Source organism: Xiphias gladius, chromosome 8 (assembly GCF_016859285.1).
Source record: "Xiphias gladius isolate SHS-SW01 ecotype Sanya breed wild chromosome 8, ASM1685928v1, whole genome shotgun sequence".
NCBI lineage: Eukaryota > Metazoa > Chordata > Actinopteri > Istiophoriformes > Xiphiidae > Xiphias > Xiphias gladius.
Genome location: NC_053407.1, coordinates 9,732,729 through 9,759,759, shown reverse-complemented (window position 1 = coordinate 9,759,759; position 27,031 = coordinate 9,732,729). Strand labels below are relative to the sequence as shown.

Genomic DNA, 27,031 nt, shown 5'->3' with positions numbered 1-27,031 from the left:
ATACACTATGCCAATAGCAGGACCACTGGCAGCAATGCAACATCAAAGTCAAGCCTCTCCCACCAGTGGTTCACAATGAAACCAGCTAGTTTCTAATCTAAAGCCTCAGTTTACTCATAAAGTCATATTTTCTAGGAAATGGTTACAGTATAATTCAAACCAGCAGTGAATGATCAGAATCACGATCCTCCAATGTAAACTGTGAAAACAGCAGCAGTTGGATGAGCAGGGTTTTCCTTATCATATAGTATGGATAGGCTGACCCAGAATTGAAATGTGGGAAAACAAGAGCGCAGTCTCTCAAAATGATGAGTCCCTTTAGTTACAATGATAGATAAGACCATATAGCACATTCATGTCATATAGAATGGATGGTAGAGATGGGAAAGATGCCTATTTCTCTGGCTTGCAATCGTTCGCGTCACAAAACTCAAGACAGTTTTATGATTACAGAGTTATTGGTGTGAGGGCTCACAAATACTGTGCATCGATAGTATAGCATCATATCCATTAAGTGGGTTTCATTGCCTTGACTGATGGACTTTGGCTGTCATTACACTTCCATGTGTGTTTGTTTTTAGGATATTATTTATCACCAAGTTTGATATTTCAGAACTTCTGAGCTTGTTTCAACGCTGTTTACATACTGGTAAACACTATAACTCAGTTATGGCATCAACACAGCATTACGCCAGAGTTTATTCCTTCTGTATTGCACTGTGTTGTTGATAAGCTCCCTCCTTCTCCCATTATCTTATCATTTTCCACAAAGGTGGAAGACTAGGGAGGCAAATAAGCCCTCCGTGTCTTTGTTAAAATCCTTTTTATTTTTTGTCCATTTTGTCACAACACCCATGGGCGAAAACTGTTAACCTTCTGAAACAAGCTGAATTTTGCTTGTCTGTAATTTTAGTCGTGCTAATGCATTATAAGGACATCAATAGCCCCATATGAATTTGGGCTTTTTTTATAAATTAAAAAATTTGAATCAGAGAAATAGATCTCCTTTTGTGAAAGGGATGTTGGGTTAAATGTGAAACCCTCCTTCTGACAAAAAAACTAAACAAAATTAAAAAAAAAAAAAAAAAACACCTGACCAAGTCAAACTCTTCTCTGCATATTTGAATGTTTCTGTACAAGTAGGCAAAAGTCAGAACCCTCTATCAAAGCTATTTGGTTACACTAGACATGTAAACCTGTACGGAACATCTGCTCCACATTCTAGCAGCACCAAAATTCAAGTATGAAAACTCGTACTTACTCTCTGCCAAGAAATGTAAATGAAACCGCTAGAAAATCCTCTCGCTCTGCTGAACATGAACCCACAGTGAACTCTGGGTAAATAGTCATGGGGAGAACAAATGCTAAGCCAAAATCAAACAAGAGCACAGGAGAGAGGGTGGGTGGGTAAATGTAATACAATTTGAATATTTATTAAATTTAAGTTCCTGTGAACTGAATGAATACGTAAAGCAGCATGTGCAAGTGTACTGATCTATTTAAAGCTGCTCGAGCTGAATCATAAACTGCAAGCATATCATTAAGCAATATCTCACAGTTATTCATGTAGCTCCCAATGTACATTACAGTTAATGGAGTCACTTGCTGCTTCTGTTGCTTCTGCTTGTTTTGTAAGTGTGTAACTACAGTTCAGAAAGTTCATGTTAAAACGAAAGAGACTGCATTGCCTAAATAAGCTTCACAGGGCTGTAATGCCCTCTCAAAGATAATGACTAGCTCCTTATGGACACACACAGAGTCAAAACACATCCCCTCACTTCATCAGAGGAGGAAGCAATTACTATAACTCTGGACAATGGACTATTAAGCCTGATCTTTGCATTGCTCTTTTATCAGGGAAAAAAAAAATTAAAAACACCTGACCAAGTCAAACTCTTCTCTGCATATTTGAATGTTTCTGTACAAGTAGGCAAAAGTCAGAACCCTCTATCAAAGCTATTTGGTTACACTAGACATGTAAACCTGTACGGAACATCTGCTCCACATTCTAGCAGCACCAAAATTCAAGTATGAAAACTCGTACTTACTCTCTGCCAAGAAATGTAAATGAAACCGCTAGAAAATCCTCTCGCTCTGCTGAACATGAACCCACAGTGAACTCTGGGTAAATAGTCATGGGAGAACAAATGCTAAGCCAAAATCAACCAAGAGCACAGGAGAGAGGGTGGGTGGGTAAATGTAATACAATTTGAATATTTATTAAATTTAAGTTCCTGTGAACTGAATGAATACGTAAAGCAGCATGTGCAAGTGTACTGATCTATTTAAAGCTGCTCGAGCTGAATCATAAACTGCAAGCATATCATTAAGCAATATCTCACAGTTATTCATGTAGCTCCCAATGTACATTACAGTTAATGGAGTCACTTGCTGCTTCTGTTGCTTCTGCTTGTTTTGTAAGTGTGTAACTACAGTTCAGAAAGTTCATGTTAAAACGAAAGAGACTGCATTGCCTAAATAAGCTTCACAGGGCTGTAATGCCCTCTCAAAGATAATGACTAGCTCCTTATGGACACACACAGAGTCAAAACACATCCCCTCACTTCATCAGAGGAGGAAGCAATTACTATAACTCTGGACAATGGACTATTAAGCCTGATCTTTGCATTGCTCTTTTATCAGGGAAAAAAAAAAGGTGACATGGTATTTTCATCACCCATGCAACGATAAAAGACCACAAGATACACATCAGAGGGAGGCAAAATGATACAAGTGTGATTTTAGTGCATCGCAGACGGGATCCTCTCAAAGTGAAGACTGAAGGGGAGCGACGACCCAGTGAGAAGTCCAAGTCATCCACTGCCATTGTCAGAATTGATACAGCACAGTATAGGAGAGTAATTAGACTGAGATCAAAGTCAATCTTTGTAATCGGCTTGACTACATGATCATTTGTCTGTACGGGGAAATAGTGATCCTCGTGCTATAGCAAGACCCAGAATTTGTGGGTTTGTCAGACGTTTTTGGCCATGCTAGAGGCATGGCTCCAGATGGCTATGTCAGTCTGCGGGTTCACCAGTTTGGTCCAGACAGAAATAACTCAACAACTTTGAGATGGATTACTATGATCTTTTTATACAGGCATTCATGATCTCTGGATAACAAATCTAAACATCAACATGCAAACATTTTCATTGTTATCATGCTAGAATGATAAAGTTATAATACGGCTCAAATACAGCCCCACAGATCATGGCTCCAGACTCCTCATTTTTTTTGCTTGCATGCAGTCTACATCTGTACATAGTGCACGTATCCATGTTTTCATGCATTATTGCGGCCGTGCAATGTAACAGCTGTATTCACATATAAGAAGGCACAGGGTGTGGGCAACAGAAAAAGCATTTGGGCAGGTTTTTATCTGGGTACCTGCTTACTGCCTGGTGAGCGTCCGCCTACCCTCTCTGTTGAATAATGTAACAAGTGGTGAGTGGTGTGGGTGCTAGAGAGGGATGGCCTCTCCGCAAAATAGAGCGCAGTTCTGACAGTGATGGCAACGAGATCTTGAGAGACCATCCTGGTTAAGTGAAGGTCAAACAAAAGATTAAATTGCAAAAATAACAGAATAATGCCATGGCAGAACTTCTTTAACAGCTGGGAGAAGAAAAGGAAAAGGGGGTGTATATGTGTGTGCCGAGGATATCCTGGTTCAGCCTTGGGGTGAACAGAGCAAGTTCATACAATTGCATACACTTGGCATGCAAACAGCAGCCAGCTCTGATATTGCATCTCTGGCCAGTGAGACAGGAGTGGTTACTCCCATGCACTCTGTGTGTGAGTCTGTGTGTGTGTGTGTGTGTGTGTGTGTGTGTGTGTGTGTGTGTGTGTGTGTGTGTGTGTGTGTGTGTGCGTGCGGGGGTGCTTGCAAACTCAGCAAAGAGCATCCTCGTTCCAACAGCAGAGAGTGAACCAACTCCAACTTTCTCTAGACAGGCGGCGTTCAGCACTTTGTGGAGATGGAGAGCGAATAACTGGAGCGAAGAGCTCGATTCCAGAGGAGTTACATTAAAGATGACGAGCGGGAGGGACTTAAATGGTGGCATGTGTTAATAAGAAATTCGTGGGCACGAAGCAAGTCTTTCCATTCTGTGAGGCAGCAGTGGGCTGCGATACTATTTTTAGAAACAATGTTGCGGTGTAGGAATCAATCAAACTGGGGCTAAAACAGTGTTTTCATGACAATCTGCCGCTGTTGGTGCTGCAAACCTCTGAGATTCCGATGTGCGCTTCCCGGGTCATGGCATAGGACGTTACATTTCTATTTTCTTTGTTATCACAGCTGATGCCAAATGATGCTTTTTCCTCTCATGCTCTCCAGGAGCCGGCGGGCTGCAAACTTTTGCACCATGGAATCCACTGCACTTCATGGCAACGGTGGCTGCAATGCTTTTGGGACCTCGTGTAGTTTTGTGTCTTTTCACAGTCCTAGAATTTCTAAAGAATCCTGCAGTTTGGGGAGTGAATGAGAAGTGTTTGATGGTAACGAACAAAAGAGCCTGAAAATCGGGAGGCGCATGTTCTTTTCTCTTTACTTCTATCAGGTGTAAGCACATTTTCGCTGGCTCCTATGGGAATTAAGCACTCGTCCCGCTGCATGCTCCTCAGGAGAAAAATGGCGGAGTCTGAGAGCAGTGAGGTAAGTGTGAGAGACACCTTTGATTTCCCTAACTAAAATGAAAGGGCTGAGTTTTTTACCCCTACCCTTAGCAGAAGTTGCACCCCGGACAAAATGCGGGATGCTGAGCGTCCAGGTAGTGAGACAGCAATCCGAGTAATAGCCTCTCTCCTTGCAAGGCTGTTAACCCCCCCCCCCCCACAAACATGCATTTTCTGCAGAGCAGGCACATGTGAACATTTCCAACATCGAGTGCACTGGGAAATTTTCATGACCAGTCTTACTGGTCTCCTTTTTTTCGAGCGTGTAGCTCCCAAGGTTAGGATGCTGTGCAGGGGTGTCAGTGCGAGGAGGTGTACGACCAGTTGGAATAAGGAGTTTTCTGTGAGAAATGTGTGCTTGAACCGGACGGAGTGCTGCTGCTGCTGCACGCCACGCCGAGAACGTGATTCCTTGCGCTGTCCAAGGTACTGCAGCACTTTGCAGACGAAAGGGAGAACGCTGGGAATTGATGTGGGGAGTAAATTTTGCAGAGAAGTAGGGGGACGTGATGTGTCATTGGCCCCCCAGATTGGGTAGATGGACGGGTCTATAAATGGGGATCCCCAGGATGCAGATACTAGTACAGTCCACCTTTCACAGCCCCTCCAGAAATCTTATATTGCAGTTCTCCCTGATGCTCATTATGCGATCCACACTCTGACACATTTCAGTGAAGAATTCACCTGCCCTGGCTCCTTTTTTGGGCTCTAAATTCAGCACAGCCCAACATGATCCCCATGTTTCCTTGAGTCCTGTGCCACATCTGTATTCACCATGTGGCTGGATACTGTAGGAGCGATGATTTATTTGCAAGAAATGCTTAAAAGATTCAAACACCCTGTGCATATGATTTCTTTTTTTTTTTTTTTTTTTTTTTTAGGATATGCATTAGAACACCAAACTCCCTTCAATGCCTACACAGAGTTTACCCGCCAATCCAGCTACTGACATCAACACTGACTGCGACACACAAATAGGCGTCAACTTCGACAGTCAGACAGGCACAAAGTGACCATGTCCCCTCACGCAGACTGTCTGACATAAGTACCAAGGAAACGTCCTTCGCTATTACCAAGTCTCGACTCAGTGTAGAGGTGAGGATCCAGCCTGAAACGGCACCTCCGATGTGTTCCTCTGTCAGCAGCGAGGACGTGTGCCGCCCTCTCTTTCCTGTGTCAGGGCATTTCAGTTACACTCAATGCAGCTGCTCTCCTCTGACTGTACTGCACCCCAAGTCTACTTTACTCTATCCCTTGATGACACTCTATATTAATTTGCTTTGTCAGCATTGCAACTTCTGATTCTTTATTCAACTTGGCATCCTTAATCAGCTCTTCTGTGGCCCTGTCTGGTGATTATTGACTGTTGGCTTGTAGCCAGCTGCTTCTCAAATGCTGATTTTTTATTTTTTAATAAAAGATACCAATATTTAATCTGCAGTCTTTACACCTGGGAATGTACGCGTCTCATAGCTGACCGTAGTGTAACTTGAGGTCAGCTGCTAAATTGAAACATTCAAGGAACTGCATCAATTAAAAGACAAATTCAGGCAGTTGCATCAAAGTTACTGTGATGACCATAGTGATTAACATGTGTTGAGAATATCTATAACAGAAATGGTAGGTTAATACTGTAGGCAGCAATGTACTGAGCGTCTGCAGATCAACACCATGGCTTAAAGGATTAAGAGAAGTTCAACAGTTGGTCTTTGCTTTTAAATTAAAATTCAGACCTTCATTAAGAATGTGATCGTTTATATAACCAACAATCAAAACTCTGAACTTTACCAAGCAGAAACATTCATGTCAATCAGTGTTTTTTTTCTCATTTCCCAGCAGCTGGTCGCTAAAGAGCTAATGTTACTCAGCGTTTATATGACTTTTTCAAGAAGTCATACTTAACTGTATGACTTAAATTGATAATGAGGTTGTCCACCTTATTGACTCTGTTATATGTCAGTCCTATTATATTACATTGAAGGATCAATGACAAATATTGTCATTTATCAGAACAAAAGCAATGATTTATGAGAAAAAAAGACTACTAGAAGAGTAGTACAGTAAAACCACCTATTTCTGTCCAACTTGCCAATTATTTATCATTCATTTTTAGAGGCCTGAATTTTGGAATGAGAATAAACACCATAATGGCTCCCTGGCTCAATGTGGATATGCTGGGCATCTGTTTCTCCATCCCTCTCTGTCAAACTCACACACCAACACACATACTCCATGGCTAGACCTTCCCAGCAGGCCTCAGAGGTGATAATCAGGGCATCATGGGGGTACCTTCTGTGGAGAGCCGAACCCTCCTGCCTTCTGCCTTCTGCTGACAGCCAGGCTGGCTTCATGTCAGTGATCACAGTATCCTCCAGACTCAGTGGTCTCTCTGGACTCACCAGGCAGAGGCATGGAACAGCGAACTGACAGATGAGCTGAGAGGCATGAGAACAGATGAAAATATTGAGGGGAATGGATGATGAGTCAAAGCCAATTACGGTACTTGAATGCAAACCTCACCCTCTGAGTTGCTGTCACATCCTTGTTTTTTTTTCTTAAACTAAAAGGACTTGTACTGACATAAATCCAGAGTCGTCAGCCTTAATTAAGTGTTTTTCTTCTTCAACTCTCCCTTTCTAGCAGCCACAGTTGCAGCCGCAGCCAGTCCGCATAATTCCATCCCAGTCGGCACAGCCCACCTCACTGCCCAAGCCTGTGCCTTCCATCCAGCATGCCCCACGGCCTCCCCTCCCACCACACACGCCCCATGCTGCCAGCCTCCCAAGCTGTCCGGGGCGGGGCAAGATGGCCAAGTTCCTTAATCCAGAAGAGATGACGTCACGAGACTACTACTTCGACTCTTATGCCCATTTTGGTATCCATGAGGTACGCCTGTATGTCCTGTCAGAGTGAGAATCACTGATTTTTTTTTCTGTTTTCTTATATGATAATTAGACAGATGTGAATAATGTACGATAACTGTTTTTCACCAAATACTCTCAGGAAATGAGGAATCTCACTAAAAATTGCAGTTTGCACAGCCTGTTTTTTCCACCACCTCTTTTATAAAAGCTCCAGGACAAACATCGGCTCTTATAACACCTGTAGTTAATACTTGACCTTTGGAATATGCATCTTCCTTGACAAAGTTCCACATAAAACTGTATATTTTCGCAACTGCATAAATCCACAAATAAAACTCTTGAAAAATATGCCCAGAGTTTTATCGCAGAGGTGTATTAAAACTGTCATGAAGCTAACAACTTGTGAATGTGTGTGAATCATGCATTACAGTGTAGAACTGTATTTGGAGATGCAAGAGTAAAATTGAGCCCGGAAATATTCTTTGAAGATCTAGTTGACATTTACATGGACAGTTATGTTTGCCTTTTCGCCTACCCATTAATGGCTTAGATAATACAGTTACACCTCAGACTTCCTGTTTGATCACTGGTGTGGCTTCCCCATGCACCTCTAGCAGAGTCACTGTGACTGCACATCACGGCTATGAACTGGATAAAATTTGATTAAATTCAATAGGAGTAATGGCTAAATTACAAATGTCCAGAATTGTAAAAGTTGTTAAAAAAAAAAAAAAGAAAGAAAGAAAAGTTGTTTTCCTTTTTTAATTCATTTATTAATTTGGTTTGAAAACAGACATGCATCAGGAAAAAACGTAACTCAATTCTGTAGAGCTTTACATCTCATAAAGGCCACACCTTATTTTTATGCTGATGTTGTTTTCTGTCTTTTTTCTTTTACTTTTTTTTCTCTTTTTAGACGTAATTGTTTAAGCGTCCCTTATTATGTTTTTGTAAGGTGCTTTAATGATGATTATATGTAACTTTTAGGTCATCCTCCTGATCCGTACTGCCCCAGCAACCTCTAACAACTACAAGCTTTAGAAACAGACATTTCTGCCTGGGAGACTCAGCTCAGGGCAGCTGCCAGGCTTAAGCTTTACACACACACCTTTTCAGTCTTGATCAACAGTAAGGCATTGTTTAACAGATTTAATTCTCTCCCTTTTTTTATGTTTGTAATATTTCCACCATTCAAGATGATATTTTTATTTTTATATGTGGTTACCGCCCCCCTCAGAGCTCAGCTGCATTCTTAAGAGAGGAGACAGAAAGTATTAGAGGCTGTATAAAAAGAACACGTTCCTAGTGTGACCTGTGAGATGAATATTTTTATATTTTTGGAATCTAGGCCAGGTGTATTTTTGTCATTTCTGAACACTATTAACACTCACACATGCATACACATAGTGAGAGAGACGGAGACAGAAAAAAGATGCAGTAAGGTTGAGCCTGCAGGCTCATGGGGCTTATTCAGAAACACCCACATGGATTTGAATATAGAACCATTTGTCTGAGATGGAATAGAATAAGATCAGTCGAAGCCTGTGTATTATTTATTGCTGCTCCAATGCAAACCCAAGGCAAATCCAGGCTCCCAATGTCCAGCGAATGTTTTTAATTCATCAAAGTAAAGAGAAAAAATGTCACTCTCCTCAGCGATTAGCCATGTCAACACCTTCCTGATATTATTTGTCATATGCTAAACCAGGAGATGCTGAAGGACGAAGTGAGGACGCTCACCTACAGGAACTCCATGTACCACAACAAGCACGTCTTCAAGGACAAAATAGTGCTGGATGTTGGAAGCGGGACTGGGATCCTGTCCATGTTTGCAGCCAAGGCAGGGGCAAAGCATGTGTATGGGGTAAGACGTGTTTCCTATCAGTGGAATGTCATCATGCTGAACCAGGTGTCATCATGCTGAACCAAGGTCTAATCACTGTGGAGACAAGCCCGACAAGCTGCTCACGCTGTGCGCATGAATGATACGTGTATGGCTGGTTCTCTGTGTATCTGTGCATACATTTGAACCATTTTCGTCTAACTCCCTATAATCTTTGAACAATATTTTGTCTGAGAGGCAGGCGACAAAAAGTGTGCAGCCTCTCAGGTAGGCTGCCAGGCTGAAATTTGGCAATTTAAGAGCGCTCACTGTTACCATGTACTGGAGCAGAAGGTATGGCTAGTCAGGGTACGTCGGAGAATACGTACTGATACAGACCACTAGCCTGGGATAACCATGTGAAACTCATTTTTGTACGGTGGCTCCAGACGGCGTATATTGGCTTCAGGGGAGAAATGATTAACTTGGAATTGCCAGGAGACTTGTTCTGAGCTACAGGTTGACATTGTGTGTTTATTTGTGTGTGACTTTGGCTCGTGTCTAGTGTTTTTTTGCCTTCACTCTTCTGCAGCCTCACTCCGTTTCTCTCTCCCTCCCTCTCGATCATCCTTTTTTTGTACATTAAAGTGAAATATCACCTCAGTTTGTGCTTTACCTCACATTTGTGTCGCTGCTGTCCATCTGGCAGGATTTTAGCCACAAAAATGGGGCTAAGATTTCAGGGCTTTAGTTCACTTTGGACTTAAATCCTCTCAGTTTTAGCGCTGGTACAAAGCCCCACACCTTTATCATACCTGAGGCTTATTGAACCTGATGGGCTCCGACTGGGATGTGGGCCAACGAGAACATCATTCTATCATATGGACCTCGTTAAAGACAAAAGAAAAGTGATAACTTCAATCCACTGGATCCACCGAGAACCCATAAAAGACTCTCGGCTAAATTCCACATGTCAGAGCTACAGTATATACCCTGATACACTAAGCCCAATTTAATATCCCACATTTGTGTCCCATCAGTGAATGTCTAACATACAAACTGATCAACACTTTAAAACTAATGATTGATTAATGCTTGAATATTTTCTCCAGGATTATGTGACAAAAAATATCACAAATTCCAACAGCGTGGAAGTAACCTTCTAGATGGCAATATAACATAATGCAAATTTTCCCTCAAAGAATCTGCAGTACATGCAGCAGATTGCTAAGGCTAATGTTATTTGTAGGAGGAGTGTACATTAAACATCACTTACCTGTAAAAAAGAGTTACTGGTTACAAACATTAGAGCGGGATGTGGGATTTCAAATGAACACCAGCAAGTGCATCAAATTATTCGTGTTTTTTAAGTGGTCAGTCCATATAGCTGCGTCACTAGAAAAACCATGGACAGCCACTCCAGTTCACAAGCACAGACGCTGATTGTATAGTATCTGCCCAGCGGGAAATTGTAGAAAGCCAATGTAAATGGGACCTGCAAGCGGGTGTATCGGGGTCCAGACACCCAAAACAACTCAGAACCAAAACCGCACCAACTTGTGGCAACCATGGGGCTAAGATCACTGCAGACTAAAGCTTAAACAGGTGGTTTAATATGTGTCGAGCAGGCTCAGATGCCTGTTTGCAGTGCACTTTGACAGGATCTGATCCAGCCTTGGACCACAGGAGCAACTCATTCACATGTGTTGAAGGGTCTTGTAGTTTGGATTCTCTTCTCTGAATTAAACCTGAAAGACAAAATTGCTAAAGTAAATGAGTTGTCAGGGTATGAAGTTGTCCATGTAGCAAACTTTGGCTAGGTTTTGTAACTTTTAAGACCGTACCACCTGCCCCTTGACAGGAGTCCTGTCCACTTCTCAGTGAATGTACTCTCATGTGGCTGTGTCTCTCTGTGTCCAGTCAGTAAAGAGGGCAGAACCACCTTCAGAGACATTTCATGTAGGCTCTATCTAGCTACTTCTACTGAAAACAGTTGGCAATAGTGAAGAGAGTCAGATACTCTTCTTAGTATCTGATACACCATAAACGGGCCAAAATGTGTGGAGTTGAACGCAAGGATATTCAGGAGCGCAAGGACCACAGGGGAATGTTTCTCCTGAATGGAACATAGGCAGATGTGCTAAATTATAGCTATTTGAGAAGTTATATCAAACTTTGTTCATGTGAGTTTGTTGTAGTATTTACTTTCTGCCCTCTGGCAGTCAAACTTGCTTAAGGTAGCTTTAAATTCTTATAACTACAGAAACTAAACTGAAACTAAATTGAAGTTGAAATTTGATAAAGTGGAGCTAAAATAATGTTGACTAGGACATTTACAAGATTTGCTCTGTTGCTACTTTATTTATTTCCAACACACTGCACAACTCAAAGGTTAACAGTTCAGACAGGGAGCAGAAGTGCTACGACACCTGGGCGAAGTTGGAGGCTTGTACTTACCGTGTCTCCAGAGAGAAGAACTAGTGGGAGGCCACTGGGATGAGTGCAGTGACACCAGTGAGAGGTGTAAGAGGCATCGTGTGGGGGGGTGTTGACTAAACACGCCTAGAGGCTTCAGTGCTCCCACTGAAGCGTGACTCTGAAGGACACATGGCTAGCGGCTGTTTTTTCTCACAGAGCTTCAGCAAGAGATGAGGAGTCATTTTCGGTTACTCAAAGGCTACAGAGAATAGGGCTGCTCCAGGGAGGCAGTGTTGGTGTGACGTCGCTGCATCCTGTATGTGCACTGAGTGGGAAAAGATCATTTCAGTATGTATGTTATACCGTGCAGCAAAAAAAAAGAAAAATATCCAAAATTACTACATTTGTCCACGTCACAGCCGGTGTGTTGCCCAAAAAGCATGACTAATCACTTCCTGCCCCCAAAATAAAAGACCCCAAAGACCTCATTCTTCCATGGGAGCCTGAGACACAGCTTCAATTTATCAGCCCGCTCTCTCCAGAAGGGTCCCAGCCTGGCTTTGCCTTTTTATGATTCAGAGCACCTAGAGTTCATTCAAGAGTCCTCTGCTGGATTAGGACCAGATGGATTTCTCCTCGCAGCATGAATGTCCGCACAGCAGTGGCAAACAGAGTCCCTGGGTAGGTGGAACAGAGTTTACACACTCAAGTGAAAATCCATACTCTCAGACTACCTGATGCTGTCTGGTATTGACAAATGCCTCCTGCTGAATTCTGTCCTTATTTTGTTTGAAAATTGCTTACTCAGAGTGTCCAGAGTTTATTCTGATGAATGAGGGAGCCTTAATACTGTATGTTATAACTCTGTTATTGCTGGCACCTCAATAAATCAGGTATGAACCATGCACTGGTGGGAAGAACAGGGCATACAAAATATGTCGGGCAAGGAGCTCAAGATTCAGAAGAAGGGTATAAAAGAGAGGGCATGGAAGAAAACGTGACAGAGATGCCGATTTTTCAGGAGGAGAGAAATGGGACAAAAGCAGTGGGGTAGGGATAATTTAAAAGAATTTAAAATGTCAAAAGAGTAATGAAATTTAAGTTGAAGGTCCCATTGGGACTAAATGGCTGGTTGCAGTTGAGCAGTTACTAATCATCACATTAATTACTTTAAGTAAGATGCTCTGTCAGCGCTTCAGCTTCAATGATAGTGTATGTTCTATCCCTTTATATTCTTTTACCATCCACTGTTTTCAGCTTGACTCCAGGACACTTTTTGCAGTGCTAAATTAACCTCAGGGCACGATGCCAGATGATAATCCCTCCCTTGCTAGTACCTACTGCCCTCAGGCTCACAAGTCACACACATACTGCAAGTGATAAAAACCTTCTTATTGCTATCAAACGCTGCAGACAGGAACAATCCCTTGATAAGCCTTCACAAAATCGAGGCTGGTTAGCTATTATAGCTCAACTCCACCATTTTTTCTTCTGCCCAGTTTTCTATTGTGCAGTCTTGTTTGGTTTAAAGAAATAAAGTAGTCACATGAGTTTCATCATCAGCTAAAATACAGGTCCGGGTTTTCCATCCAGGAGCTGTGTTATTCAGGATTGGAATGGAAGCCATCCACAGAGAGCTACCAAACAAAAGTGACCTCATTTCCTACCCTAGAGATCACCCTATAGGTCGTTGATGATTCAGAAATTAAGACTCAGTTCTGGACTTTATTCCAAATCACAGAATGAATTGGAATTCACTGTGATAAATCCATGGAGCAATGTGAACGTGACCAAAGTGATTGCCACTGCCTGCAAAGCGCCACACATAATGACATAAATGATGGTTGCTCTTCCACTAACCTTCTAGGGAAAAAATAGCCTTCTGGTAGTATCTGAAGACAGCATCATCTGCCTTTAGCAGAGGTGGAAAGTAACTAAGTACATTTACTCAAGTACTATACTTAAGTAAGTAATACTTGAGTATTTTGTTTTTTAAGCTACTTTATACTTAATTTCCGCTATAATTCAGCAGGAAATGTTCTACTTTTTACTCTACATTTATCTGACACTGACTTACTGGTTACTTTTCAGAACCAGAAGAAAAATATAAGCTTATAAAATACAACATATTGTTAAAGATTAAACTAGGGGTTTCCAACCTTTTGCCTTGTGACACCCCTACACAAAGCTGTGTGAAGCTTGGGTCCCTTTTCACATTTCACGTGTATGAGTTATTAGTAGTTCCACCAAATTGTAATATACACTCTAAACATAGTTTTATCTGAATAAGCATTCAATGCCCAAAGATGTAAAATGATCCAATATTTTACAAACAAAGCAAAAACTATTATACATTTTTTTTTATTCTGAACTCAAGTAGCATTCAGAGTAACTACATTTAGGATTTTTCTTGCAGGGCTTTCACTTGTAATGGAGTATTTTTACATTGCTGTCATTGTACTATTACTTACGTAAAGGATAATTAGTCAGCAGTTCTTCCACCACTGGTTTTAGATCCTACCTGTCACAACCACAGCTAGCCAATACAAATTTCTAATGTAACAAAACATAGGGATAGACTTCAAACTCAGGGTTTGAATCATGTAAAATAGTGACCTTAATACCAGGGGAATTTAAAAGGGCAATATGTCCTCAAACTTAAACGACCATACAGTATGGGTTGTTTTTGCCTATCTTCACATACAAACCAGAGGAGCGTTTCTTGAAATAATGCCCCTACGGCAGCAGGAGATAAGCCACAGATATATTGTTAAAAGCCACTGTTGAAAAATAAATGACTAGCCTTATTATGCTGTGATAATGCTATGGTAAAGATTTGGTTGGTTTAGGAACAAAAACAACTTGGTTATTTTTAGGGAAAGATCATGTTTTGGGTTAAAATAAGTACTTTGTTAAGGTTAGGTTAGGACTTTGGTTGTGATGGGTACAATAATAAACATGTGGTTAAGGGTTATACAATCGTGGTCATGGTGAAAAGACACAACATTGATTGTCGGTTGCCACCTGACTTCCTCCTTTTATTCCCTTCGTAAATACTGCCGTCACTAGAGGACTTTCTCACTTGGACATAAACATGTCCTTTGGGGGCATTTGCTGAAAAGACTGATGCTGTCTAACACAACTGCTAGGTGTTGCTTAACAATGAAACATAAGCTGCTGGCATGAGCAACCTACGGAGTCATCACAGTCTCAAACGGGGAGGTGTCAGTTTATCAAAAGGGACAATTTTGGTCCTTTTTCTTAAGGAATGCCTGCAATCTCCCTGCCTGACTTTGCCTTGTTCAGTTTTTGCTATTAATCAAACATGTATACTGCCAATGGAAACACAGTGATATCTGAGACATACTCTTACCATTCAGTGTCAGTAGAATGGTAACATTTTAAGTGTTCTGCATTATAGAGAAACTGAGGACAGATGAGTAGATGTTCCATTTAAGATATTCTTCCCAGTATCACAGTCCTTCATGTGTGGTCAGTGAATTAGTGTTTCTTTTTCTTTTCTGCCAGATTGAATGTTCCAGTATATCGGAGTACTCGGAGAGGATCATCAAGTCCAACCACCTCGACAGCGGTAAGAGCTGCAGCTGTTCCTTATCTCTCCACTTTGATGACACAGGAAAGAAAAAAAGCAGACAGAGGAGATGCACAAGGAGAAGAAGAATAGGGCTGGTCACTTTTCAGGATTTTGGGAGGATGGTCAAATTTCGTATTGCACTGGCCTGGCTCATTTGTATTGATTTGCGTAAACATGCTCTCAACTCATGCATTTTCAAAGCATATGTCATAATATAACACCTCTGCAACTCAGAAAACAATTTTTACAGCCAAGCTACTGACTGTGCATCTACCAAATAATAGCTCCATAAACCTCCCAGTCAGCAAATGTCATATCTATAAACCTATGAATATCAAGTATGCACAAGTAATTGACAGGAGAGTTAACAGTGTGTTAAATTTGAGTTTTGGATGGCGAATAAGCAGACACCAAATACCAGTTGGAGTAACAGAGTTCACATGACATTCTGACAGACACTTGTATCACCAGGGAAACTCTTCAGTAACTTCCTGCCAAAACAGAACAAACAAAGCTGAAATCAGCTAATCACAGGCACGGCAAAGACCCACTCCTCCATTGTGAGCCCCAGCTCGGCTGATTTCCATAAGAACAGCAGGGCTGCCATGGTAGCAAATACTGTGCGAACTGATGTCTTTCTTTCTTGCTTCCTTCTTTCTTTTCTTTCTCTCTGTCTTTCAGCCTGTCTGTCTGGCTGATGTGAAACTGAAGCCTTGCTGTTGAAAATTTCACAGTTCTAAAGTTGCAAGTTAAAAGATTTAATTATGCGATTCATCAGATAATATTAAAGACTTGTCTTATATGTCTGTGTAAGTGCAATCCTACATGATTATTTATACATTTTAGGCCTCATCGGTCCTAAACTTTAGTGTTAACTAAAACTTTAGTGTTAACTAAAACTTTAGAGTTAACTAAAACTTTAGTGTTAACTAAAATTTTTAGACTTCTTTTTTTCATGCCAAAATATGGGCATTGATTATGGTTTCAAAGATACATTCTGTGTTTCAGTGATCACAATCTTCAGAGGCAAGGTGGAGGAGGTGGAGCTTCCCGTTGAGAAGGTTGACATCATTATATCTGAGTGGATGGGCTACTGCCTCTTCTATGAATCCATGCTCACCACCGTCATCTTTGCCAGGGACAAGTGGCTGGTATGATGTATGGAGTCTGTGTGAGTGCGTGACATGATATTGTTTGTTGATGTATCCCATAATGACATCAGGGACTAAGCTCCCCAGGACAAAATAAACCGTAAATGTAATTTTTAGCAAATAATGTAATAACCCCCAACATAAGACTTTTTAACAGCATCAAGGCCGAATCTATTTAGGTGGAAATTTCTAACTATAAAGAAATAATTCAACTGAAAACCTCATAAGAGTCAAAAGTCAATTAGCAGCTGCCGTTCTTTAAAACAGTGCTTTCCAATCTTTTCAGCTTGTGACCTCTTAAAAAGAAGCAGTGTCCTTGCAAAGTGTTTTTTTTATCCTCGTTGAATGTGAATAATTTTAGAGGACAGAGAACATAAAATTATGCAAGAATTAAAAACAAAACAAAACACTAAAGTCTAAAATAACTTTTTTTTGGTAGCAGAAATATGTTTTTTGCTGCTTTGCTTTGCTGTTGATATGGAAGCCCATTACTGCCACTTGAAAAAAAGCTTTTAATATCATTAAGTGTTTTTTCTTCATTATTGAGATAACTTTGAGATAGATGTCTCATTAATATGATTTAATAAGTCCTACTGTAATTAAGACACACTAACTTGTAAATTTTCCGTTGAGTGCAAAGTTAGCATGACCCATGGAGCCACAGTGGCCACATTTATGGGAAATATGCCAGGCTGAAAAATACCAGAATGTTCCTTTGATAGTGAATAATCCATCTCACAACCCCTGGTGGGAGTCCTGATCAAGAATTGTTTCTTAACTATGATGCTGCAGCCAAAACCAGAAGTAAGTTAAGTAATTGCTGAAATCAATAATCATTACCTTTACAGAAAAAAAACATGCAACGGTAGGTTTTATTACATTAATAAGAAGTCTACAATGGGATAAGGGATGTTTCATTATTAATTTCTACCTCATATTTCTGTTTGTTAACTTTTGTTGATGGTAAATAATATAGTCCTGTAGTTATAGATCCTGATCAGTGCTCCTGCAGTCTGCACACAAAGGGAACAATAACATCTCAACAATTTAAACTTATTCTTGCCTGAGAAATGAAATGTCACCAATGCTGCAATGTAGACCTTTTATAATGTGTTCAGAATTAATTGCTGAGTTATTTCCTCTCCTCATTTGTCAAACAGAAACCCGGTGGATTAATGTTTCCTGACCGAGCCTCTCTGTATGTCGTGGCCATTGAGGACAGGCAGTACAAAGACTTTAAAATCCATTGTAAGTTCAGAGTGAGAGTGTGTACGTGTGTGTGTGTGTGTGGGGGGGTGCCTATTACCTGAACTTGGACTGTGAAATGCCACTTAATTGTACGTGCCTGGTGTACTCTGTGTAGCTCTTGGGTGGGTATAACCAGGATTAGGTCTCTGCATTATTAATGAACCATGGATGTAGAACATCATCCACACCTCTGCATTGCACTCACACAAATGTGGGTGCACTCATACAGTACACAACCTTTCCAGCTCTGCAAATGACTTTGAACTTTTCCTCAAGCGTAACACTGGGGGCGATAATTGATATTATAAGTCAACAAGCCTCTCCATCTCTGTATCGTCCCACTCTAAACCCTCCAAGAGGACTGTGGGCGCAAAGCGCACCAGATAATATCTGGAGAAAGTCATATCTATCCTGTCTGGATACTTCAATTTAGTTTGCCATTATTCTGTACATCAGAAATTTACACATGGCCAGACTGAAACGAGTGGTGCACCTATTGACCACAAACTTCTTTCCTTCCAGGCAGATGGCCAAAGACGACCTTTAGACTGAGTTAGAAATGGCCCTCTGAAATACCCCAGTATCCTAAGAGCATCCTGTGGTTATAAGTGCTACTCTGGGCTGCACATTGGCTTATTTAAGTGGGCAGCAAGATATGCAAATACAGTACATTTCGAAAATCCCTGGTGGTTTGTGACCTGTTAATTATCACCAACTCTCCGACGCACTCAAGCAGTTCTCTCTTTTCGAGTCACGACAGAGATGTTTATGCTCACCCACTATCTTTGGGAACTTAGTGAATAATGTATGGGATGAATTAGCCTAAGCAGCAAATATATCCAAGGCAAGAGTGGAGTCTGCATTCAAGGAGCCTCATATTTACAAATCAATACAATTTGACTTTCATCTGTCAAAAAAAAAAAAAACTGTTCCAAAACGACAGGAAATCTTACTCGAGGGTCGTAGCTCAGACTGCTCTGGGAAGGTGTGTGAGTAAAGCCCCAACTAGTGTTGTAGAAAAGTGATTCATATGTTTGCAATTTACAAATAACAGATAAAGTTTGGTAAAATAACTCGGTGATGATGCATTTAACAGGGTGGGAGAATGTATACGGCTTTGACATGACCTGTATCCGTAACGTGGCAATGAAGGAACCACTGGTGGACGTGGTGGACCCCAAACAGGTGGTGACCAACTCCTGCCTGGTCAAGGTTAGTGAAATATTGATCATATTTTGGCTGCATTTTGGATAATTGCTTAATTACAAAGCCTGGCTAAATGTCAGCTGTAGATTTAATGCAGTGCAGAGGAGAGCTTCCACTGTGTATGCCATATTTTCTCATAACGTCACACAATAGTGGGCTGTTAACGTCATCATCCTATAGAACCGTATGTGGCATGAAATCATTATGGATCCAGGCAATTTAGGAAGTTTAAATAATCCAATAATGATAATTCGCCCAATAGTAAATATTTAAAACATAATTACATTACATAAATATAACACCATGAACAGATATCTTTGATTTGTTTTTCAAAGAACTATGACCAAGACACATACTGTACTCAGCAAGACATTTTACAATGTTAAAATAAAACTTGTCAGTGCTCTTTGGTGGACAAACTCTGTAATGGAGACACTGTTTTGAAATAACCTAAAACTTAGCTTGGAATTTCTGCATTGCAGTATGTTGTTACTTATTGGCCAAATGTACACCAATACCAATAAATTTGCTATATTAGCTGGTATATATCAGCCTGGCCAATTTATCCTCACTATAAAGTCTATTAAGTAGCCGTTCCGGAGCTGTCAGTCGCACTACATGATCTTCATTAGCAGATGGAGTTTGTCCATTTGTCACAGATTTGACGTGAATTGACTGCTAAGCCCTGGCCTAGTTACTGTTGCCGTGCCTGTCAAACTTTCCATTTCTTGCAAAGCACACATGAGTTTTACAACAGTGATTTACCACTCAAAATGTTTGGTTATGTTTGAAACGATGGGTCCTGGATTTAACTCAGGGTACAACATGACAACTGTGACTAGTATATTCAATCATAGCTAGCTAGCTAGCAAATTATTGATAGTTCACTGATTTAGTTGAAAAACACCACCCTCCAAACTCTTTATATGCTGATTACAGCTCTTTCTAGAGCCGCATGCCTGCCGTGCCTAGTTACGGTTTCTGAGCTATGACTAGACAATTATAGGGGAGGGTTTAGTGAAAGGTCAATGGTAGATGTCCAGATTTCCATTTTTTGTGTGCACTTCTCGTCCATGTAAGATTGAAAGCTGAAGGTACATCAGTAGCAGTACAGACAGCAATCTCACCACAAGATCGATTTAAAAGCCTCTGAAGCTTTCAGTCATATCACCTTAGCTTTTAAGCCAACACGGGCTACAAGTTCTTAAAGTGCTCAGAAAAAAAATGGAAATCTGAACATCTAATGTTCCATCACAACTGGGCATTGGCCTGCCGAAGATGGCTACTAAATGAACTACTAAATGAACCCATGGTGACAACATTATCCCCATATTACCGAGGTGTTCTTGGTACAACACACCATTACCACCATTTTTGGATGCCAGTTCACTTGTCAGCTGTGGAGGAAAACTATACCAACAGTAACTAATAAGGAGTGTTTACAGTGTGCAGTGTATGGTCTCGGCCTGATTCAGTTGTAAAACACACACACACACACACACACACACACACACACACACACACACACACACACCCACACACACAAATTAACTACAACTACTCAGTGACACTGATTGATTGGTAAACATATTTTGTTGCATGCTGCGGCTGGTATGAATTCGACCTTGAGGTGTGGCAGTTGCCCTGTCTGTACCTCTCACTGTGTGGATTAGACTGATCAGGCTGCTGTGCCATGCATGTCAATAGCAGCCCCTCTAGTCCTCCTGATTGTACTCCTTGTCATAGTGACCTTCTTATGGCTGGCATTGATTAGATAGCTCTGCCTTGTCTCACCTATGTCCTTGAGGAATATTTCTGTGTGATCATACCTTGACTTCAGCTTCTTTGCTTCCGTGCTGCTGATTGTCGACTGTGTTTTGTTTTCTTTTATCTCATTCAGCCTTTCAATTTAAATGTAGTGGGATATTACATAAAACCAGCAAAGAAAACAGTCATGAGAGTTTACTAAAAATCCCTATGAAGCTGGTGGTAATGCTGCTTGTCTTTGGATCTTCTGGAAAAAAAACAAAAACCTTACAACAATATTACCCTGCTGACAAGCTTTATTGTTTTTAAATGGATTACTGAAAGATCTCATTAAAGTTGTTTAGCCGAGGAGTAGTACACTCAGGACCATGTGTTATTAAACTGCTGCTTGAAACTCTGGTAAAAAATACTCAGTGAGGATTATTACCAATAATAAACCTTAAGAAAATTATTAATTCAACATTAACAACCCACATAATAGTGCTCTTAAAATTTTTTGTTTGCCTTTAGAGTCATTGTGAGAGGGTAAAAATTGCGGTACATTACATTGCTGTCTTAAACTTTCAAATGTGACTTTGAGGAGTTTATACTGCATGGCCAGAGTAAATATCTGTTAAATGTGTTTATGGGAGTAATTATTTTTTTAAAGACAGCAGGGGGAATCAGACATTAATATTACATTGTTTTTATTGCCAGCAAACATAAGGCTCATTCCTCCACAGCAAATGTGGCATCTGGCACCAAAGCCAGCGAGCAAGCAATGAGTATCTATTAGCGCAGATGGTACATGAAACAAGATTATCACACCTCTGCCTACATGTTTACCCTGCAGTGTAGGTTTCAGGTGAGCTACACTCTCCCTCTGTTATTCAGTAATCAAAGCTAACATGATATGTTGGCGCAGTGCCATGCACACGACAGCAGCCCAGGAGATGAAACAACATGTTCATCTCTGAACAAGACCTGGCGGGACAATAAGGTATCAGACACCCTGTCAAACTGACTGGAACCAGGGGAATTATTCAGATTCGGCTAGCTAGCAAAAGACTGAGAATACTTAGAGCGCCTACATGCATGACCACAGGCCCCTTCTCCTTGTCCTACCTATATAAGGGTTACCCGCCTCATTCTTGATGGTTGTTATGATCTTGGCACAGTCCTATTGGGATTGAGTGGTGGCATCATATCTTTTTGCAGGTGGAAGGCGTACCGTACTTCTTGATGTTGTTCTTCTGGTCTCCTTTATGTATTGTACATGACACCACAAATTCTCTGGATTTGTTACTGCAGCAGTAGCTCTGCGGTAGCTTCATAACATTCGAGTGGTATCTCTTCACCTAACTCGTAGCAAGAAAGCAAACAAGAATAATCCCCAGAATGTCAAAAAACATTCCATTAAAAGAGAAATAAGGGTCAAAGAGGGCAAGCTTAATATGACTAAGGACATACACTGTCAGAGTTTTGTTTATGTGGTCCAGATATGGCCAATCTTTTTACTCTTTCAGGAGGTGGACATCTACACAGTAAAGACTGAGGACCTCTCATTCACCTCAGCGTTCTGCCTGCAGATCCAGAGAAATGATTACATACATGCGCTGATCACCTACTTCAACATCGAGTTTACCAAATGTCATAAGAAGACTGGTTTTTCCACCGGTAAGATTTCTTTCAAGGGTCTGAAATCCAGTCCCTCAGTTCCAGGACAGCTTCACTAGTAACTTGCAGTGTTCATTTATCTGAAGTAAGATGGGAGTTAGACTGAAAGCATTACAGTGGCCCAACACAAATTTTTAAGCTCATTCGGTTCCACTCCAGCCCAGGAGGAACTTGGGGGCTTTCGTATTTAAGATAAACCTTGTAGCTGGTTACTTCTCCTAGATAGGAAGGTTGAAAAGTCTGGATGGGTTTTGAGTGAATTCACTCTGCCCTCTTCCCTCATGATGGTTAGAAATACCTTTAACCACACATGAAAGACAGTTTTCTAATGTGGTCCTTGAAGAGGCATGGATCACTGTATATTAGAAGAGGTTCAGATCGGGCTGACTGACAAGATCGAAACCGTGCTGGACTGAAATTACTTTGTATGGCTGGCCTGGGTGCTGATGTGTTAAAATCGGTGTGTGACTGACCTCTAGTGGTGTTGGAGCAAAGGACATTATCATTAACAAATACCATATATTGAAATGAGATATAAAGCAGAATGAATCGCCTCAAATGTCAGTTTGAGCATTTGATGTTTTGGCCTTCTGGTATCGATAATTGTGTGTTGATGAAGAATTTTCTTTCAAAATTATGGCACCATCACTTCCTTGTATTGTCCCCTTGAAATGTGTAAAAAAAACCATTTCCTGACCTCAGCTTTTTCTGCCCTACCCACTTCCTTTCTAACGATTTTCTGTAAGTTTGTCTTTCAAGCAAGTTTTCCAGTGTCAAACTTGAAGACTCTTTGTCTGCCAAAACTTTAAGATACAGCTCTAAACGTACACGCAAAGTGTATGATTGATTACACACACAGTCTTGAAAGACGGTTACATTAGACACACACAGACTCTCATCCGAGGGGAAAAAGGCCATTACAATGCATGCTGGTAAGTAGAAATGCCATTTCATCCAGTGCATTAGCATAAGAAAGACCGCTAACTTGTCAGTGTCTTTATTTAGCTATGCCCATAAACCAAGAGCCAGGCCTGTGCAGCAGCAAAGCTGATTGGAAGACCCTTTTAACTATGGACTCACACAGAGCATGTCTACAAGGGCAGAGTTACCAATCTGCCCCAGGACAGCTGGCAGAAATTCGATTTAAGTGCTACTGACCTTTTTGAATCTCGGCCAAGCGATCAGTGATGGTGAGGGCACTGGGGAATTCTCACATTTGTTTTGGGGCTTGGGTTTCAGATTTTACCCGCCTAAGTTTCCATGCACAAATGTGCATGCGCACACACACACACACACACACACACACACACACACACACACACACACACACACACACACACACACACACACACACACACATATCTTGAATTAATGAGGAGATACCTGCTCTTCACAACTAGGATGCTGACTTGATTCCCTCTTTCTCTGTGCAGTTTGTGTTTATTCTCTCCCTGACAGTCACGTCAGATATATAGGAGACTGTATTGATATAACTGTCTCTCTCTGTTGCCCCCCTGACAATTTGTCCAGGGTGTTTCTCTGCCTCCTGCCCAGTCTATACTTGCATAGACATCAGATCCTTGGCAGCAGTGAAGAGGGTTAACTGGGTAAAGAAATGACTCATCATTGACATATTTACTGTTGCTTTCCCTTGGAGACATTTAGTTGGTGTGTTGCCGAAGTTTAAAACTTTTTTGGTACAACTTTCTTATAAGGCACCATTTGTAAGGGCTTATACTGTAAAAAATGGCTTCCTTAATGGTCAATAAATCATTCACTAATTCTGTATAGATCAGTTATAAGCCATTAATAAGAGCAACTTTTGAGTTGCCAGTTGTGGAAAAATCCTATGGTACTATTTAGTAATAACGCAGTTTAAATTGTTGGTAATCATTAATAAATGCTCCTGGGTTTTCTCACTTTCTAATAAATAAGCATTTATAAATATGAAGTCATTATTAAAGATTTTTATAATAATCCATTTTATCTGAAGTGGTAAATTTCAAATACATGTTAGTAAATAGATTTTGGTCCAGATTCTCCGCAACCTTTAATAAACACCAGCTAAAGGGATTTATCACAACCTGGCAGCCGGTCAAGCTTCTTATTAATGGCTTTTATCTGTGAAGCATCAATACAGTGCATGATTTTTAAGTATTTACTAAAAAGTTATTACGTAAAATTTCTAAACCCGTAATAAAAGCTGTCTTATTACAAAGTGGTACAGCTTTGCTAAAGATTAAATTGGCTGGTGTTAATTTTAAAAGTGTGTGTTTCTGTGTGTTTCTGTTTGTCCCAGCTCCAGATGCTCCATACACCCACTGGAAGCAGACAGTGTTTTACCTGGAGGAGTATTTGACGGTGCGGAGAGGAGAGGAGATTGTTGGCAGCATTGCTATGAAGCCCAATGAGAAAAATATTGTGAGTATTCTATGAGCTAATGTTCATATTTTGTTAGTAGAATGTGGAATTGTAACACCAATCATAACAGCACCGGCCTTTAATCATTTGGGCTCTTATCTTTATATATAGCTAAGCAGCTAAGAAATGACTCATTTCCTGAGCCGCCTGCCCTCAGCAGATTGTTTTTTCTCTTCAGCGTTGGACAGCGGTCATGCAGGCAGCAGCACTGCAGTGACTTCCAGGCAAACAACAACAGATTCCATTGTTGACCTTATCAGTGGCCTCTCCTACCCCTCTGGGGTAGAGAAGCGGCGCTTGCTTTTCTCCTGTTGTCTGATGCATTTAATGATGATGGCATTTAATACCATGTTTTGCTGTCAAGTCAAAATAAAAAAACAAATTTAAAGTTCTCATCTTACATTTTCTTCTCACCTCTGGCTACATGTTTGCTCACTTGTTACCTCCCATTTTTCTGAAAAACCTTCTCTCTTTCCTCTCTCTGTTCACCTGCAGCGTGACTTGGACTTTACCTTCGAGTTGGATTTTAAAGGACAGTTGTGTGAAGCAGCCATATCTCATGACTACAAGATGCGTTAAGTTTGACTGAGGGGACCTTGCTGCCCCATCGAATACAACCATTGAGCACCAGAGGGAGACAGAAACACTCCTATGACCATAGACTGACACATTGTGTGATGTAAAAGGGGCAGAGAATAAGAGGAAAGACCCGGCCAAAGACCAGGCAGAGGTGGCCCCACTGACAATATCACCATTGTCACTACAGTGCATGATGAAGGCAGGAAGTCCCTGATGCTGACTGTTAAACAATTCTGAATGTAACGCTGACAAAAAGAGGCCAGGAATATTTTAGGGTCTTGATGAATGTTACAGATTATTGATGTACGTGTGGTGTGAAATGGAGTGATGTACCTTGTGTACCGTGTGTTTTGTTCAGTATTCCACAGTAACTCGGACCTAATGGAGGGATAGTTGTCATTTTTGAAACACTGTAGAGCTCATCTAATGAATTACCGCATTGTCCACATTTTGTTAGAAATAGATAGCAAATTTAGGGCGTAGTTCTTATGTCGTACTATGTACTGTAGGGAATGATTGTCAGAGAAATAATTTAATTCACAGATGTATCAATTTAGTAATCGAACACCACAGCCAAGGACAAACCTGCATAGGTACGTACTGTACTGTACTGTATATGTGTAATGTGAACGATAACGTGTTTGCATAGAGTGTACTAGTAGCTTTCTGTGAGTGTGTAATAGAAGGTGTCAAAGCTCACACTGTTGCACAGCTTGGACTCCAGATGTGCCCTGTGTAGTCAATATGAGCTGTAATGTTGACATGCCAGTAACATACCTTTCTTGTCCTGAATGCCTTGACCAAGTGCCGAAGTGTACCCAGTTCTTTTCCACACTAATGCATTTAGCTCTTTTCTGTTATTTCATGTATAGCCACTAGCTTCTCTCCCTTTATCGGTTTGAGATTAGATAAGACTTAAAATGTAGGCGCAAGCCATGAAGCTTCTTTAGTCTACATCTGGACATAAATCATGTTGAGCAGTCTTACCTTAAATATATTATGAATTACTTTGTACCTGAAAGTTGCACTTCCTTGAGAAGTGTTGTTTTCTAAGCTTTTAAGCCAGTAACTAGCTCTCATCTCAGATAACAAAGAAGTTATTCTAAGAGGAGTGAGTGTAATAATGAAGAAAACTGGAGACCTGCAGTATTACCGTGCTAATATCTTTGTTTATGCCTAATGAGATCGAGAATCGAGTTTCCTGTGCCATATACAGTATACAAGTTCCATAATTGGAATTGGAGCTTAAAGACTCAGTCTCAGTCTCCAAGTTTATTGAAGCTGATGAAAAACCGCTTTCTATTTCACCTATACTCTTACTAAGGTAATTGCCAAGGTACCCAATGAAGGGATTTTTTCAATCAAAAATGGGATCTGGGGAAAAGATTATCTGAAGAGGTTTTGAATACTTTAATGTTCCTAGTATTAGCCTCAAATATCCACTAAGGATTACAATATAAAATACAATTATTTTTCTCTACAGAGTTCTTCCAAAATTTTAACTGTGTGTTCTATGATATTGCCCTGTCCAGAAACAAGCCAAGAACCAGCCTCCCTTCTCACCCACAACGTGCACAGCCCCTAATGAATCTTTTCAGGGCTGTAACCAAAACGTACAGTGTGAACA

The 27,031-nt window shown here is 40.8% G+C and overlaps 1 protein-coding gene across 7 annotated transcripts; it reads left to right on the top strand.

Moving 5' to 3' along the window:
• Positions 1 to 4,582: 4,582 nt before the first annotated feature.
• On the top strand, positions 4,583 to 25,404 carry LOC120793400 (protein arginine N-methyltransferase 8-B). 7 transcript variants are annotated; one of them, XM_040133436.1, is made up of 11 exons: positions 4,589 to 4,663; positions 5,672 to 5,686; positions 7,318 to 7,563; positions 9,250 to 9,405; positions 15,310 to 15,373; positions 16,385 to 16,527; positions 17,688 to 17,775; positions 18,872 to 18,987; positions 22,254 to 22,404; positions 24,704 to 24,825; positions 25,321 to 25,404. In XM_040133436.1, the coding sequence occupies exons 1-11, from the start codon at positions 4,589 to 4,591 to the stop codon at positions 25,402 to 25,404; spliced, it is 1,260 nt and encodes a 419-aa protein (XP_039989370.1). The 7 variants fall into 7 exon arrangements, with proteins under 7 accessions (XP_039989374.1, XP_039989370.1, XP_039989373.1 ...); XM_040133440.1 differs by lacking the exon at positions 5,672 to 5,686 and having other exon boundaries at positions 4,583 to 4,657; positions 7,333 to 7,563; XM_040133439.1 differs by lacking the exon at positions 5,672 to 5,686 and having other exon boundaries at positions 4,589 to 4,657; positions 7,327 to 7,563.
• The last annotated feature ends 1,627 nt before the right edge of the window (positions 25,405 to 27,031 follow it).

What these genes read in the sequence shown, in the direction of transcription:
- LOC120793400 (XM_040133436.1), top strand. Translation starts at nt 4,589, where the DNA reads ATGGGAATTAAGCACTCGTCCCGCTGCATGCTCCTCAGGAGAAAAATG. An exon ending in GGGCAAAGCATGTGTATGGG is followed by an intron (nt 9,406 to 15,309) that starts GTAAGACGTGTT and finishes CTTTTCTGCCAG; the next exon opens with ATTGAATGTTCCAGTATATC. An exon ending in CCAACTCCTGCCTGGTCAAG is followed by an intron (nt 18,988 to 22,253) that starts GTTAGTGAAATA and finishes TTACTCTTTCAG; the next exon opens with GAGGTGGACATCTACACAGT.